The 15,829-nt window shown below is 44.7% G+C and overlaps 1 protein-coding gene across 2 annotated transcripts; it reads right to left on the reverse strand.

Moving 5' to 3' along the window:
- Nucleotides 1-346: 346 nt before the first annotated feature.
- CREG1 (cellular repressor of E1A stimulated genes 1) lies at nucleotides 347-13,739 on the reverse strand. Of its 2 annotated transcripts, XM_033200715.1 has the most exons (4): nucleotides 13,304-13,739; nucleotides 7,643-7,762; nucleotides 5,751-5,935; nucleotides 347-1,618 (listed from the first exon to the last, which is right to left on the reverse strand). In XM_033200715.1, the coding sequence occupies exons 1-4, from the start codon at nucleotides 13,655-13,657 to the stop codon at nucleotides 1,615-1,617; spliced, it is 663 nt and encodes a 220-aa protein (XP_033056606.1). In that variant the 5' UTR covers nucleotides 13,658-13,739; the 3' UTR covers nucleotides 347-1,614. The 2 variants fall into 2 exon arrangements, with proteins under 2 accessions (XP_033056606.1, XP_033056607.1); XM_033200716.1 differs by lacking the exon at nucleotides 5,751-5,935.
- Nucleotides 13,740-15,829: the final 2,090 nt, after the last annotated feature.

A 15,829-nucleotide genomic window follows, 5' to 3' on the forward strand; every position in this document is an offset into this window, starting at 1 on the left:
GGATGGTCTCGATCTCCTGACCTCCTGATCCGCCCGCCTCGGCCTCCCAAAGTGCTGGGATTACAGGCGTGAGCCACTGCGCCCAGCCAGCCCTCAACCTAATTCTATCACAAGGTACACTGGCAACCAAATCTCTGAGGCAAAACCTGTGACAAAGGTTAGATTCTGGCCATGCCCAGAATTTTAGGACATACGAGCTTTTTGCCAATTGGAAAGAGTGGTATTACTCACTTCAGGTTTCGAAAGAGCCAGTGACTGATTTAGGAGCATGCTATTTCGATGGCAGACAATAAAACAAAGTATAATAAATATTCATGTCTATGTTTAAGAAAACAAATCCAACACATTTCATTAAAATAATTCTTTTAATTATTGATGCTTTGAATAAGAAGTCCATTTTACTGAAGTTAGTATAAATTATTTTTCTTAAACAGAACCTGTTTGCTAGATCTCAGTTAAGTTCACTTTGTAGTTTTCAGACACAATGACTCATATTCAACTTTTCTCTTTGCCATTTAAGGATTCAGTGGCTTGATTCCTGACATTTCCTCTTTAAGAGGAATCTTATCTTCTGAAATCATGTATATGGGTAATAATATTAGTGTCTTCTCTTCTGAAGATGTGATTCTTTTAATGCTATGTTCTCTTCCCTCTGGTGACCTTACATCGTAGTAGCACTAGAAGCTATTAAGAGATTTGGAGCAGTTGAGGAAGGTTTAGGTAATTGTTAAGAGTAGCAGTATTTTTAAAAAGCTGTGGAGAGTGGTTTGGGAGGGGATTTTGTCCCTGGTTGAAGCTGGTCCATGCTGGGTAAACTTTACTTATAAAAGAATACCAGTAACACACAAAATATTCTTCTCCTCTTTCTTTTGTAATCCAGTTTTGAGGCCAAAAAATAATCTGTGTGCACATGTGTTTTGATAATACAGTCTCGACTTAGGTGGGGAAATTAAATTCAGGAGTTTCATGACTTTCTTTTGTTCTGAGTATCACTTTAGAGTGTAAAAAGTTTTTCAAAAAGTTCTTTATCAGTAATAGTTTCACCCTATGTTGGATTAACAATACCCAGGGGATTGTGAGACATAAATCAACATGAGTAGGAAGCTCCATTTGAGTTTCATCATTGTCTATCTAGGCAAGATTTATTGAGGCGCACCATAATGGGGGCCACTCTTTTGCACGAGGCTCAGACAGCTCGAGAGGCAGCTGTGGTGAGTGACGCACTCTACCCAGCACAGTGGCTTCCAGGAATAAAGAACACATACTCAAGTACCTTCAAATGCCAATGGGCAATTTAAATCTGGTACTCACTCCTCTTCAAGAGCACCTCTGGAAACATCTTTGGAATTGATGGGACAAAACTTATTTGATTATAGTGAAGGATATTTCTCTATGAAAATGGCTTCAAAATATGAGAAAAGTAGCAACCACATCTTCCAAGAAATCCAGTAACAGGTCAACTCTATTCGTAAACAAGCAAGCAAACAAACCAGCATGTGACAGAAAACTGGCTAATGCTCTGAGATGCTTTCCAGAGAAACATTAAGCCCTTTAAGTGTGTATGAGCCACTTTAAGAAACTTCATAAGCGTTGCTAAATTCGTCACAGTCTGCTTCACCTAGAAAGGGGAACAGAGAGGAAGAATTATTTTGTTAAACTGAGTTAACACATTTTAAAAATTAATTCATCCTAGGGAAGGACTAGATAAAATTTCTGATCTAAAATAAGATTTTGAGTTCATTTCAGCCACCAGAATATACTAAAGAACTGCTTGGGTTTGTTAAAATGCAGATTCCTGAGTTTTGGCTTCAATAGGTTGAGGGTAGGGCCTAGGAATCTTCATTTTAACAAGCAACCCTCCTTTCCAAGTATGATTCTGACACACTTTGATGAACTCCACTAGGATGTAGCAAGAAGCAGGCCATTGCCGTGGCTGCTGCTATTATCTCATTTAAGAATATCTGAAGGTTTAAAGACAAAAATAGTGGAGAACAGAAGGGGTCCTGAACATCAGGGCAGAAAAGCAGTGATTAGCCATTGCCCAGTGATACTGACCCCAGCTGGGAGGTGAACTTTCCCCCTTCCTGCTGCCACCAACCAGGAAATCCATCTCTAAGTATCAAGACTAGGCAAGTCTGTAATCCATGACCTTTTGTTACCTGTGTGTTTGCTAGGAAATATCTGGATGTGCGCCAGAGGAGATAAAATGAGGCTTAGCACAAACATGCTGCTGTCCAGACTTAATAGTGGTCGGAAGCAATGCTTATGTTTATAAGAACTGCTTATTGGCCAGGCGCAGTGGCTCAAGCCTGTAATCCCAACACTTTGGGAGGCCGAGGCTGGTGCATCACGAGGTCAGGAGATCGAGACCATCCTGGCTAACACGGTGAAACCCCGCCTCTATTAAAAATACAAAACATTAGCTGGGCGTGGTGGCGGGAGCCTGTGCTCCCAGCTGCTCAGGAGGCTGAGGCAGGAGAATGGCGTGAACTGGGGAGGCGGAGCTTGCAGTGAGCCGAGATCGCGCCACTGTACTCCAGCCTGGGCAACAGAGCGAGACTCTGTCTGAAAAAAAAAAAAGAACTGCTTATTCCAGGGTGCCTGCAAATGCTTCGTGTAGACATTTAAGCCTTCCACTCAGCATGCAAACATGCTCACGGGGTCTTCACCCAACAGTCCAATGAGGCAAACCACATTCAGTTAAGCTCCTTATCAGCTCTCACAAGTGGCAGTCTCCATCTGTGTGAAATAGATTTCAGATGCAGAGGGCTTTGTGGTATTTGGAGGAATGATAACTTCCAAAACCCATCTGGACAAGCCAAGTAAAGTGCCTGCCAAGGGGGGGAAGCTCCAGAATGCCTGTGAGGCCCCTGTGAGTGGTTCCCCAAGAAGATGGGGGCTCTGGTCCTCACAGATATCACTGTACACTCCCTGGACTATTAAACAGCTCTGGTGGCAAACCTGGTGGGTGGGATTAGTGGGGGTACTCCTAGACTTGGTGATGGACAACTCCTAGCAGACTGCCCATCCCTCAGGGTCTGGTGCACTGCCTCAGAAGAGTCACATCCTGCTCTAGCCTTTGGGCCTCCTCTCAGGACAAGGAAATAATGTTCTATCTCCGTGCCGCAGAAAAGTGCTTCTTTGTCTGCATAATAAAGTGGGAACCTCAAAAGTATCTGTTTTACTCACTTATTCAGTGTGAAGACTTACGGGAAAACAGTTTTATTTTGTTATTAAACCAGGCACTGCCTTTGGGCATGTTATTTATACAAAGATAACTGCGCTACAGATATGATGTCCTGTGAAAGTAAACTGTAACTTCAAAGAGCAGGCCTGTCATTCTTAACAGTCATCCTGATAATTTGTTGCCGGGGAATAAAGTTGTAATTGCTACCCCTCTATTCCTACGAAGTCAGATGGCTTCGCCAGCCCAGAAGACAATCACAGGCCCGTGCCTCTCCTGCATGCACAGCAGCAAAACAAGTGCCAGGACTGTCGGATTCTTTATCCCAACAGAGTGTGAGAGTGTTTGCCTCAAGTAATGAGCCAGACAATCATTCCTAAACACCTGCTCTGTGACACATACTGTCCTAGGCCCTGCTCAGAATGTTTTAAAAATAGAAACAAAACATAACTGAGCTTCACTGTCAAGAAATTTCCAATCATGGTAGGGAGTCAATAGTTCAACATGGAACTGTTCTACAATTGAAAAAGACACAGATTAAATAAATGCTAAGAATTTAAGCCCTCAAATGACCTACAACTTACAAGTCTACCTTAGTATCATCACCATAATCTCCTGAAACAGCAGTCAATCATTACAAGCAGAATGTGCATTATAAATTACACTGAGTTAGGAGCCTGGCCAGCTACCAGTGAGGCAGCCAGAGGAGAAGTACAGCATCATGAACAGAAGTCAGGTGATGGCTCTGGAGCAAGAATGCCGGGGTTTGAATCCCAGCACCACCACTTCCTGACTGCAAGACTTTAGTCCAGTTTTGTCTCTGTGCATCAGCTTTCCATTTCACACATGAGAAAAACAGCACCTACCTGTTGCAGTGGAAGGTTGCGCAAGATAGGGATGCGGTGAGAATGGAATGAGTTAACACATGAAAAGTATCCAGTACAGCAGCCAGCCAGTAATAAACAATGGACACTAGCTGTTATTGTTACTGTTCTTATCACCTCCCCAGATATGCCAGAATTCCCTGTGTCACCTGAGAGAAGCACCAGTTCCTTGTATTCCTTCATTTGAACCCTGAACTAACTCCAAAGACTCTGATTACACTCTTCTTTCCTTTCCCTTTGTCTTTAGGTCCTGGGCTTCATTTTCTCCCACGGCCTCGTTTGTCTCAGCCTCCTCCCTTCCAAGCACTTCTTGGTGGAATAAACCACAATCCCCACAGGCATCCGCAGTGCTGGGGCTGATGGGATGGGGTTACTTGCTCAGACTCAGATGAAGGACGTTCACAGTCCAGGAGCACCCGAGTCTAAGCCTCATGAGAAAATGCCATCATGGGTCATAACTGGGCTCTGTCCAGGGTCCAACCAGCACAGCCTTAAAATGGAGTCTCAACCTGGTATCCAGGCCTGTAGACAGAGTTCAGGGGGTCTATGAACTTGGCTCAAAAAATTTTTTTTTTCATTTTCATTAGGCTCTAACTGAAATGTATCATTTCCTTCAATAATGAATGTAGGGAATAAACCACAGGGTGACAGCATATCTGTGACTGCCTCCAACAGAAATAGAGAAATCACAGATACTTTCATATCATGTTACAGGTGTTACAGATGTCTTAAAATATCATCTTCAATCCTCACTACTTTAAAAGCACAGAAAAGGCCAGGCACGGTGGCTCATGCCTATAATCCTAGCACTTTGGGAGGCTGAGGCAGGCAGATTGCTTGAGCTCAGGAGTTAGACACCAGCCTGGGCAACATGGCAAAACCCTGTCTTTAAGAAAATACAAAAAATCAGCTGGGTGTGGAGGTCTGTGCCTGTATTCCCAGATGCTCGGGAGGCTTGAGGCACAAGAATTGTTTGAACCCAGGAGGTGGAGCTGCAATGAGCTGAGATGGTGCCACTGCACTCAGCCTGGGTGACAGTAAGACTCTGTCTTAAAAAAAAAAAAAAAAAAAAAAGGCCGGGCGCGGTGGCTCAAGCCTGTAATCCCAGCACTTTGGGAGGCCGAGACGGGCGGATCACAAGGTCAGGAGATCGAGACCATCCTGGCTAACACAGTGAAACCCCGTCTCTACTAAAAAAAAAAAATACAAAAAACTAGCCGGGCGAGGTGGTGGGCGCCTGTAGTCCCAGCTACTTGGGAGGCTGAGGCAGGAGAATGGCGTAAACCCGGGAGGCGGAGCTTGCAGTGAGCTGAGATCGGGCCACTGCACTCCAGCCTGGGCGACAGAGCAAGACTCTGTCTCAACCAAAAAAAAAAAAAAAAAAAAAAGGAAAAAGTAATAGATGCATTACTAGATCTTATATTTAATATATTAATAAAACAATGAATTATTACATCACACATTTACAAATATTTTTATAAATGTATTTCATTATAGTTGATTTTCTTTTTAATTCTATGTATTTTATGTGTTTAAAACATTATTCTGAGAAGTGGTCAGTGCCTTTACCAGACTGCCCAGGGGGTCCAGGGTACATGAAATGGTTAAACCCCCCTTGCTTTAGAAGGCTGAGGATGGCTGTAAGGGCACCAATCTCAGGTGAAAGATGTATAAGTACTTACTGAACTGTGACATTATAATATTCTTCTGGTGTCACGATTTTTGGTCCACCAAAGTAGTCCAGGACCCAGATATTGGTTATATTCAACTTAGCAAAGAACCAATTATGGCTGGAAGGCCAGGTTTTCATCTCAGGATGTCGAATGAATAATGAATGCTTTGCAATATCCATTTCTGTTTCATTCACCTAAAGGACATACATGAAATAAACATTCTTATAGCAGTAACACTTCATTTTCTCATTTGTTAAGAATGTGTGATTTGGCCGGGCGCAGTGGCTTACGCCTGTAATCCAAGCACTTTGGGAGGCTGAGGTGGGCGATCACGAGGTCAACTTGGCTAACACGGTGAAACCCCATCTCTACTAAAAACACAAAAAAACAAAAAATTAGCCAGGCATGGTGGTGGGCGCCTGTAGTCCCAGCTACTTGGGAGGCTGAGGCAGGAGAATGGCGTGAATCTGGGAGGCGGAGCTTGCAGTGAGCCGAGATCGTGCCACTGTGCTCCAGGCTGGGCAACAGAGCGAGACTCCACCTCAAAAAAAAAAAAAAAGAATGTGTGATTCTAGCATTCTACAAATCCTAAGAGTTTACTTAGTTGTAAATCGTGGTCTTAACCTTATGGAATCAAGAGAAAACAAAGGAAATGTAAAGAATGCAGAGAATAAAGATTTCAATTGTTGGTGAAAACAGATATAACAAAGTGGGAAACCACTGTAAGTATAATACCAACTTCCATTGGTAAAAAGGCATTTTGAGCTATTAGAATAACCAGCACTAAGTACTGTAACATTACTGGTGCCTAAGACATGTAATGTCTAGCATATTTACCCCATAACATGGACATGTTAAACATACAGATGAATGTACTGAAGGATAAAAATGTTTGGAAGCCACATAACAGAACTCAAAAGCATGTGCTGCTCCTCCATCTTTTTCCTGCCAGTGAAGGACACTCAGCTACAGAGATGCATCCACAAAGAATTTTCAGACCATAAATAACACTTGTCATTAATGATTGACACGGTCAAAAATCAAATCTGCTGGCTGGATAATCAGATCAGCGCTCCTGACACCGTGCCCACTGCTCTTCCTGAGATTGTATTTGACCTCTTCCCTTCAGCAGGTGATCCAAACTAAATTCACTTCCAGTTTTCAGTAACGGACAGTCCTCTGGTTGCCCTACTTAATATGTTTTCTCTGCTTTAAGCCACTGTTAAAATATGGAGACATGGAGTCCAGACATGAAAAAACATTATACCAATGTAAAATGTAATGGAGAGTAGACGGCTTTGGTCAACCAGATGTTCTTTAGTAAGAATAACTTTATATACAGGAGCTTCATAGTGGTTACATCTGCTTGGTTTCAGAAAATCATTCATTTTCCTCATATCTTATTTGACACCTATATGAAAACAACTTATTAAAACGTTTGGTTTTCATGGAATTACTTCACCTATTAGAATAGAACATGTCCTGACTGGGCATGGCATTCACAAATCAACTGCATTTCACTCTCAAAAGATCTATTCTGCCAGGCATGGTGGCTCACGCCTGTAATCCCAGCACTTTGGGAGGCCAAGGTAAGTGGATCACTTGAGGTCAGGAGTTCAAGACCAGCCTGGCCAACATGGTGAAACCCCATCTCTACTAAAAATACAAAAATTAGCTGGGTGTGGTGATGCGTGCCTGTAATCCCAGCTACTAGGGAAGCTGAGGCACAAGACTCGCTTGAACCCAGGAGGCAGAGGTTGCAGTGAGCCAAGATCACACTACTGCATTCCAGCTTGGGAGACAGAGTGAGACTCTGTCTCAAAAGAAAAAAGATTTATTCTTTCATTGTGAATACGATGGTGTTCTGAAACTATCTCCCTTCCTGTAGGATAACTACTTACCTTGGTCACAGTTCCTGACAATATTATGTGAGCACAAAGGGGACTTTGTGGATCAAATCCATGTTTCTTGCAGAAGCTGGTCTGTGCCAAAGTCATGGTCAGTGTAGCATATGGATTCTCCTGTAGAGAGAAAATGAAGATCCTCTCATGTGAAATATGGTTTCTGGAGAGGTAGTAAATTTCAAAAGTTGCATACATTATGTCCCTAGAACTTGACTGGTCTTCCATGAAACAATGAATTGTAAAACATCACCTTCCACTCAGGGGAAAATAATACTTGGATAGTATCCTGACCACTCCCCAAAGGGGTGGGGGAGTTTCATATTTAAAATTAACTGACTTGGTAAAAATTATTTCAATATACTTTTTCTGAAACCCTGAATTTAATCTATATTCATCAGAAGAATTATAATTATAGTGACACCCAAATTCAAGTTCTATAGGCTTCACTGAAAGATTTAAAGGGTTAAACTCTAATACAGAACCATAAACTCTAATACACCACAGTTGCTCAACTGGCTAACTATGCGATTTAAGCAAGAAAGTAGCTGAATCATGCTGCTTGGTTATCTTACATTAGCAGAAACTGTCATGTGATTTCAAAACTGGAGAAGTTGTTCATTCCTGCTTCAGTAACAGTAAGTCTTATCCCACATTCAAAAAGTAACACAAGTAAAATTCTTAATGCCTTCTTATTCAGAAATCGACTTCATAAAAGGCATTGTTGACAGATGATAGCAAAATTCACACATTCCATTTTAGACTATTTAGCTCTTTAAGCTCTAAGTGTCTTGTGTGGAGAATTGTGCCATTTCACAGTGATCCATCAGAACAGAGAGTCATAAAGAGATTTCTTTGAAATCATTTAGCCAAATAGTCACTGTCTAGAAACTATTAGGCAAGGCACCACAGGAGACCAAAAAGGGGGAGGGGGATACGCAGGTAAACTGCCTCTGTGAGTTTAGAATCTGGTTGAAAAGGCAGACATAAACAAAAGTGTACATCCAGCATAGACTGGAGTGATAGAGGAACTATAAGGGGCTTTATAATACATTCAAAACCAGGATAGAAGGTGGGAGGATGTATTACAGGGAGAGGAGATGCTGACTGCAAAAAACACAGAACTGGGTGAGCCTAAGACTTGATAAAGAGTACCAAGAAACCTGATTTGCTGGAAAGAGGGGCTTTCCTACAGGAGGAGGCTGGGGTTGGAAGTGGAGAGGGCTCAAACCCAAGTTAAGGAGTCTAGATAGTAATTTGTAGGCCAGCCTTAGGCAGTGTTTTTGAAGAACCACCTGCCTGGAGAGCTTGTTAAAATGCTGATTTGGGTTAAAATGTTGAAATAGGCCTCACTCCCAACCCAGATAACTGCAACTTTTTTTTTTTTTTTTTGAAACGGAATCTTGCTCTGTCACCCAGGCTGGAATGCAGTGGTACGATCTCAGCTCACTGCAACCTCCAACTCCTGGGTTCAAGCGATTCTCCTGCCTCAGCCTCCTGAGTAGCTGGGATTACAGGTGTGTGCCACCACGCCCGGTAATTTTTGTATTTTTAGTAGAGACAGGGTTTCATCATGTTGGCCAGGCTGGTCTTGAACTCCTGACCTTGTGATCTGCCCGCCTCAGCCTCCCAAAGTGTTGGGATTATAGGCGTGAGACACCGCACCTGGTCTGCAATGTTTTTTTTAAGACAGTGTCTCACTCTGTCACCCAGTCACCCAGTGCAGTGGCACAATCATGGCTCATTGTGGCCTCGACCTCCAGGGCTCATGTGACCCTCCCATCTCAGCCTCCTGAGCAGCTGGGACTATAGGTGTGCATCACCACACCCAGCTAATGTTTTTTTTAATTATTGTAGACGTGGGGTTTCACTATGTTGCCCTGGCTGGGAGCAAAATCCTGGACTCAAGTGATCTCCCACCTCAGCCTTCCAAAGTGTTGGGATTACAGGCATGAGCCACCAAGCTGTCCTCTATCTGCATTTTATTTATTTAGAAACAGAATCAAGCTCTTGTCACCCAGGCTGGAGTACAATGGTGTGATCTCAGCTCCCCGCAACCTCTGCCTCCCAGGCTCAAGTGATGCTCTCACTTCAGCCTCCCAAATAGCTGGGCCTACAGGTGCATACCACCATACCCAGTTAAGTAGAGGCGGGTTTCACCATATTGGCCAGGCTGGTCTCAAACTCCTGACCTCAGGTGATCCGCTCGCTTCGACCTCCCAAAGTACTGGGATTACACGCTGGAGCCACCGTACCCTGCCTCTATCTGCATTTTTTTTTTTTTTTTTTTTTGAGACGGAGTCTCGCTCTGTCACCCAGGCTGGAGTGCAGTGGCTGGATCTCAGCTCACTGCAAGCTCCGCCTCCCGGGTTCACGCCATACTCCTGCCTCAGCCTCCCAAGTAGCTGGGACTACAGGCGCCTGCCAACGCGCCCGGCTAGTTTTTGTATTTTTTAGTAGAGACGAGGTTTCACCATGTTAGCCAGGATGGTCTCAATCTCCTGACCTCGTGATCCGCCCGTCTCGGCCTCCCAAAGTGCTGGGATTACAGGCTTGAGCCACCGCGCCCGGCCTCTATCTGCATTTTAAACAAACATTCCAGGTAACTCTTCCGCAGCTCTAGGCAGCTGGGTGTTGTTAAAGGTTTCTGGCCAGAGGGCGACGCTGTGACAGGTATTTTTGTTAATCTATTTGGGTAGGCAAAGTGGATGGGGCAGACAGGAAGACTATGTAAGAGTTGTTCTAGTACTTTTAGGCATGAGGTGATAAGCTTAAGGAAGAGGTGGCAGGAATAAAGAGTAAGGGGCAAGGACAGAGGCAAAGAAGGCAACAGAAAACTGTCAGGACTTGGGAACCGAGGGATTTGGGGAGGCAGTGAGAACCAACTGGGTTTAATGAGAAAACAGTAATTCCACTAACAGAAATGCAGAAGATCAAAAGCAGCTGGTTTCAGGAGGAAGAGAAAGGACTGGATTTAAACATGTTGAATTTGAGGTGGTGGCAAACTAATGAAGTAAAAATGAACAGCAAGCAGAAATACAGAAAACTGTGAAGGTCAGAAATGGACACACATCTGGAAGTGAGTCCTAGTAAGGACTAGAAGAGAGTGTACACAATGAGAGTGTATACAATCTTCTGAGGATCATTACAGGGAACAAGAGTAGGAAACTGACTTTGAGGGATACTTATTTTAGTGGGTCAGAGAAAAAAATCAAGAGTGACGAGAACACAAAGGGCACATCACAAGAAAAGAATGCCAAAACGGAAGGGGGGCTAAGAGTAAGAGGTCTTAGTACAGATAATCAAACCCCAAGATTTCCCTTCTGACTCACTGGCTCTGCAGCCAAACATGGTCCTGCTACAAGCTAACATCAGCAACTCTGTCCTACAGACATTTACTATACAAAAACGCCACAAAGAAAGAGACAGACAAAAGACACATCCCAGTGGTAAGTCCATTTGCGGTTCACAACCTATCTCTAAGTTACAGAGGACAGGCATTTTACACGTGAGAAATGGTCCCAAACCTAGGTCTTCTTGTTCCTTCTGAACGATTTCACCCCTGTCAGAGAAGAAATGTAGAGCACCCTGGAGGTCAGAAGAAGGAAAAGAAAAAAGCAGAAACTTTGACTGGCTAACTGATGGAACCAAGTCAGACAAATTCTGACGTGGCCACTTTTCACTGCCATCATGGAAACCTGAAGCCCTGGGTAGGTTTCTTGCCACTGTCCTATCTGTTTCTAGAAACATGAAATACCTGGGCTAAAGTCCTACCTGACAGCCATTAGCTGGCTGGTCACAGGGTAAGTCCCTGCACCTCTGGGTCTGTGTTTCCTCACTTCTGAAATGGGGACAATAATACCAGCAACTCCCTGGTCACCTCACAAATTTAAATATGATTATGTATTGCTCAACCTCCCTCCTTCCCCATTAGAATCATCAGGGAGTGGTTTGTGGGGCAGGGGGGAAGGGGTGTTGTCTTAAAATAAAATGTGTTTTCAATAAAATACCTCGGCATCCCATTGTTAAAGCCTTCTTAAGTGACTGTGATTTGCAGTCAAAGTTGAGCACCGCTGATGGAGTGGAGTGAGTTTGTTTTGAGCAAATGCCTAGAGGTGTGGAATGGGCTGGGAATGAGAAAATGGTGAACTGGGGTGTATCCGCCTTAGCTAAAAGGGGGCACTGCTTCTGTTTTGGCTCAGAGAATGCAGGCCCACAGTGTCACTGGATCTTCCCATTTTTCAAGAAAAGTTAGAGATTTACATTTTAAAGTAAAATCTAAATTTTAAAATGTTGGTCACAAATTCAAATTTATTAACAACAAAACAGAACTTGTGTGGGCCAAACTAGTCTGTAGGACATATTCAGCTGATGGGCCGCCAGCCTGGGATATGTGGTATGAAGAAAGATGAACCTGAGATGAAACTAGGGGTTTGCCCGCTGGCTTTAAACAAGTTACTTAACCTAGGTAGGCCTCAAGTTCTTCATCTGCAGAATGGGGTATATAATACCTACTTCAAATAATTAACAGAAGAGACAATGAATGGAAGGCGAATGGAAAAGTGATGAATCAAGCATCAGTTTCTTAACGTCCTGTCTTTTTCAACAACGCTGTACTTTCAGAGTTGAACTCAAATGTGAGAGCTTTGTCAAAAAGACCCTCCATCAAATCAGGTTTCGTTCCTGGACTCTCTGCGTCTCCGGCCTCCCAAGCCGTGTCTGTGACCCCATCCCTGAGACAGCAGAGGTCCACCAGAGTTGTAAGTGTGGCCCTGCACCAGAAGGTGGGCAAAGGGCGAGGAAGAGATGGACCTTCAATTAGCTCTGCATCTTACTGAGGAGCCACTATGCCTGTGGAGGCCTAAAGACTGCAGTAATCATTGTAATCGTCCACGATATTGTACATCAGCTTCTTGCTGCAGGAGGGAAAAGCTTAATTCGGGAAGGGTAAGAGAGAGCAAGAAACCCTGAAGTCACATATTAAAGTGCTTAAATACCCAACAATCTCTATGCCCTGTAAAACCTTTAAGAATAGGAGCCCAGGCCGGGGGCCGTGGTTCACACCTATAATCCCAGCACTTTGGGAGGCCGAGACGGGTGGATCACTTGAGGTCAGGAGTTCGAGACCAGCCTGGCCAACATGGTGAAACCCTACCTCCACTAAAAACACAAAAATTAGCCGGGTGTGGTAGCACGCACCTGTAATCCCAGCTACTCGGTAGGCTGAGGCACGAGAATCGCTTGAACCTGGGAGGCGGAGGTCGCAGTGAGCTGAGATAACGCCACTGCACTCCAGCTTGGGCCACAAAGGGAGACTCCGTCTCAAAAAAAAAAAAAAAAGAAAAGAATACGAGCACAGTTAAAAGAGACACTGTGCCCCAAGACGACTCAGGACCACTCAGGGATGAGAAGTCCTCGGGCTGCTGGCAGAGAATTTATACCCCAGGTGCGTGGCCCAGTCGCAGGGGCGTGTGCCAAATTCCTGGTACCTAGTTGCCCAACATCCGGGACGCTGCAACGCCCACCCGCCAGCGCTGCAGAGAGGCGGCAGACGTTCGAGCCACGCTCCACTTCCTGGGAAGAATTTGGGCCAAGGTGAAGGCTTGCTCGGTGGCCGCCCCGCCCACAGCCCGCCTGGGGAAGCCGCGGGCCGCAGCTTACCTGCAGGTTGCTGACGGAGAGCTGAAGCGGGCTCAGGTAGAAGTAGGGCACGCCGCTGCCCGCGCCCGGGGGCCCGTCGCTGAGCGAGAGGACGTCGGCGAAGGGCCGGCGGCGCACCGCCTCCAGCGTGGAGATGGTGGCCAGTGCGCCCCAGTCAGAGACGTGCGTCACGAATCGGGCCACGCGCGCCGCGTCCTCGCGGGGTGGTAGCGGCGGCAGCAGCGAGGCCTCGTCCCAGTCCCCGTGGTCCCGGCCACCGCGACCCCGCGCGGGCGACACGAGCAGCGCCAACAGCGTCGACGCCAGCAGGGCGGCGAGCAGGGCGCGCGCGGACCCGCGGGCTAGACCGGCCATGGCGGTGTCTCCAGGCAGAGTCCCAGGCCCCAACACCTGCAGCGACCCAGCGTGAACCCAGCGCGCCCAGGCCCCGCCTCTCCGCGATGTGCCAATTAGAGCTAAGCACAATGCAGGGGGCGGGGTCCCTCTGCTGTTCCGCAACCTGCAGGAGACGCGATTGGTTCATCCACCTTCCAATCGCTCCGCCCGCCCTCTTTATTGTGAATTTGTCCTAAATGGGATATTTGTTTTGTTTTGTTTTGTTTTGTTTTGTTTGACAGGCGGAAAAAGAAAGGCTTGAAGAAATTCAGCAACTTGCCGAAGTGGTACTGCTAGGAAAAGACCAGCCTCTTTACACAGGCACACACCCCTCCTTTTAATACCTTTGGAGATGAATATCTGGCATCTGAAAGGAAATGCTGCATTTTCTACCCATGCGCCTCTTTCTGTTGAATTTACCATCAGCTCCAAAGAACAGTGAGGGTCAAGCAAATACTGACATATAGGTGCTTGGAGATAAACGTTTATTCGATTTGGCCAAAGCGAGAAGGCGGGAGGGCAAGATCTCTCAAATCCGCCTTTACAAAAAGAAGAAGTAGAGAGTCTTTATGAGGCCAGAGAGTCGGGGAGGAGGAGTTTCAGGGAATGAGGGAAAAAGTCTGTGTTTCTTCAATCTCAGATAATTCCTTGAACAATCAGATTTCTGGGCGTCAGAAGCTGGTCACAATGTACCTCAAAGGACTTATTCCTCCTGCAAACTTTTTCGTAACCCTGAAGTTATCTCCTCCTGCTTGAGAAAGATACAGTACATCAGGAGTTTATGATTATGTTGTAGGAACAAGGGATATTGGGCAAAAAGAGAGTTGTTAACATGTGCAAGCAAGGGCCTAATCAGAAGTTTCATTATTTCAGTCACTAACAAATGCTGGGGTGCTGAAATCTCAAGGGGCCCCCTTACACTAGTAGTAAAGTTAGGCAGAAACCCAAAAGTTCAAGACCTTTACAAATTTTTTATTTACTTATTTTTAAATTTTTAATTTTTGTGGGTACTTAGGTGTATACATTTATGGGGTACATGAGATATTTTGCTACAGGCATACAATGCATAATACTCATATCTGGGTAAATGGGGTATCCATTGCCTCAAGCATTTATCCTTTGTGTTACAAACAATCCAACTATACTTTTAGTTATTTTAAATGTACACTTAAATTATTATTGACTCTATAAATTTGAACTTACCAGTTCAGGACCTGTTAAGACATAAAGCTTGGGGTCAGTGGTTTCATGAATTTATTGCCCCTGCTGCCCTTCCCTGCTCCATGTAAGGGACATTCCTTTTGCTTCTTCTAAGATGACCTGTCTCATTCTTTCAGGGGTGCTCCTGATTCTGCTATTCTAGAAACTGGTAAATAAGCTCATAGCACCTGGCTTCCATTCTTCATGACTTTAAGCTTTGGTCACATCTTTTTGGAGCAAGTCTTAATCTTTTTGGCCTGGCCTCAAATTTCCACTGTAATTGTTGTTATAAAGACTGTATGGTGGTGTTAGTGCAAGAGTTTGTCATCTTGTAAAGCTGGCTCTGGCAGACACCTGGCCCTGTGAGGCTGAGTTGTGTAACAGAGGTGAAGTAATTTCACTCAGCTGCTGTTGGACAGTCATGTGAGCAGCTGTGGGCAACAGGTGTGTGAGCCAAAGTCCCACCGCTACTTCCCTTCTCAAACCCAGCCTCCTAATAGTCAGCCAACTTCTCAGGCTACTCAGTAGGAATTGTGTATCAGAAGCAAGATCATCTACTCTGAATAGGAGACTTCAGTGCCCTCTGGTGGCCAAATGATGTCACACACCCTGATTTCGACTTTGGGGTAGAAGGATCCTTAATCAAAGTTGGTTTGCTTTATAACAACTGAATTTGGAAGAACTTCAAAATAGATGGAAAACTAAGTGGGAGAAGTTCAAAAGGAGGAAAATTGGGTTCATCATTTTAAAAACAAATGATTAATACAAATAGTTTGAGTACCTGCCAGTTATACACATTTCATCCCTTACCTGTTAAGGAAAGAATACTCTCACATTTGGAGTTCTAATCTCAGGTCTGCCACTATCTTGCCATGTGACCATGTGATTTTATCTTACCTTTGGGCCTCAATTTTCTCATCTAAAATGAGGAGTTGGATTAGATGATATTAA

This window comes from Trachypithecus francoisi, unplaced genomic scaffold (genome assembly GCF_009764315.1).
Source record: "Trachypithecus francoisi isolate TF-2019V2 unplaced genomic scaffold, Tfra_2.0 Lachesis_group5, whole genome shotgun sequence".
NCBI lineage: Eukaryota > Metazoa > Chordata > Mammalia > Primates > Cercopithecidae > Trachypithecus > Trachypithecus francoisi.

What these genes read in the sequence shown, in the direction of transcription:
- CREG1 (XM_033200715.1), bottom strand. Translation starts at nt 13,657, where the DNA reads ATGGCCGGTCTAGCCCGCGGGTCCGCGCGCGCCCTGCTCGCCGCCCTG. An exon ending in TCTCCGTCAGCAACCTGCAG is followed by an intron (nt 7,763 to 13,303) that starts GTAAGCTGCGGC and finishes TTCTCTCTACAG; the next exon opens with GAGAATCCATATGCTACACT. An exon ending in TGTCAGGAACTGTGACCAAG is followed by an intron (nt 5,936 to 7,642) that starts GTAAGTAGTTAT and finishes TATGTCCTTTAG; the next exon opens with GTGAATGAAACAGAAATGGA.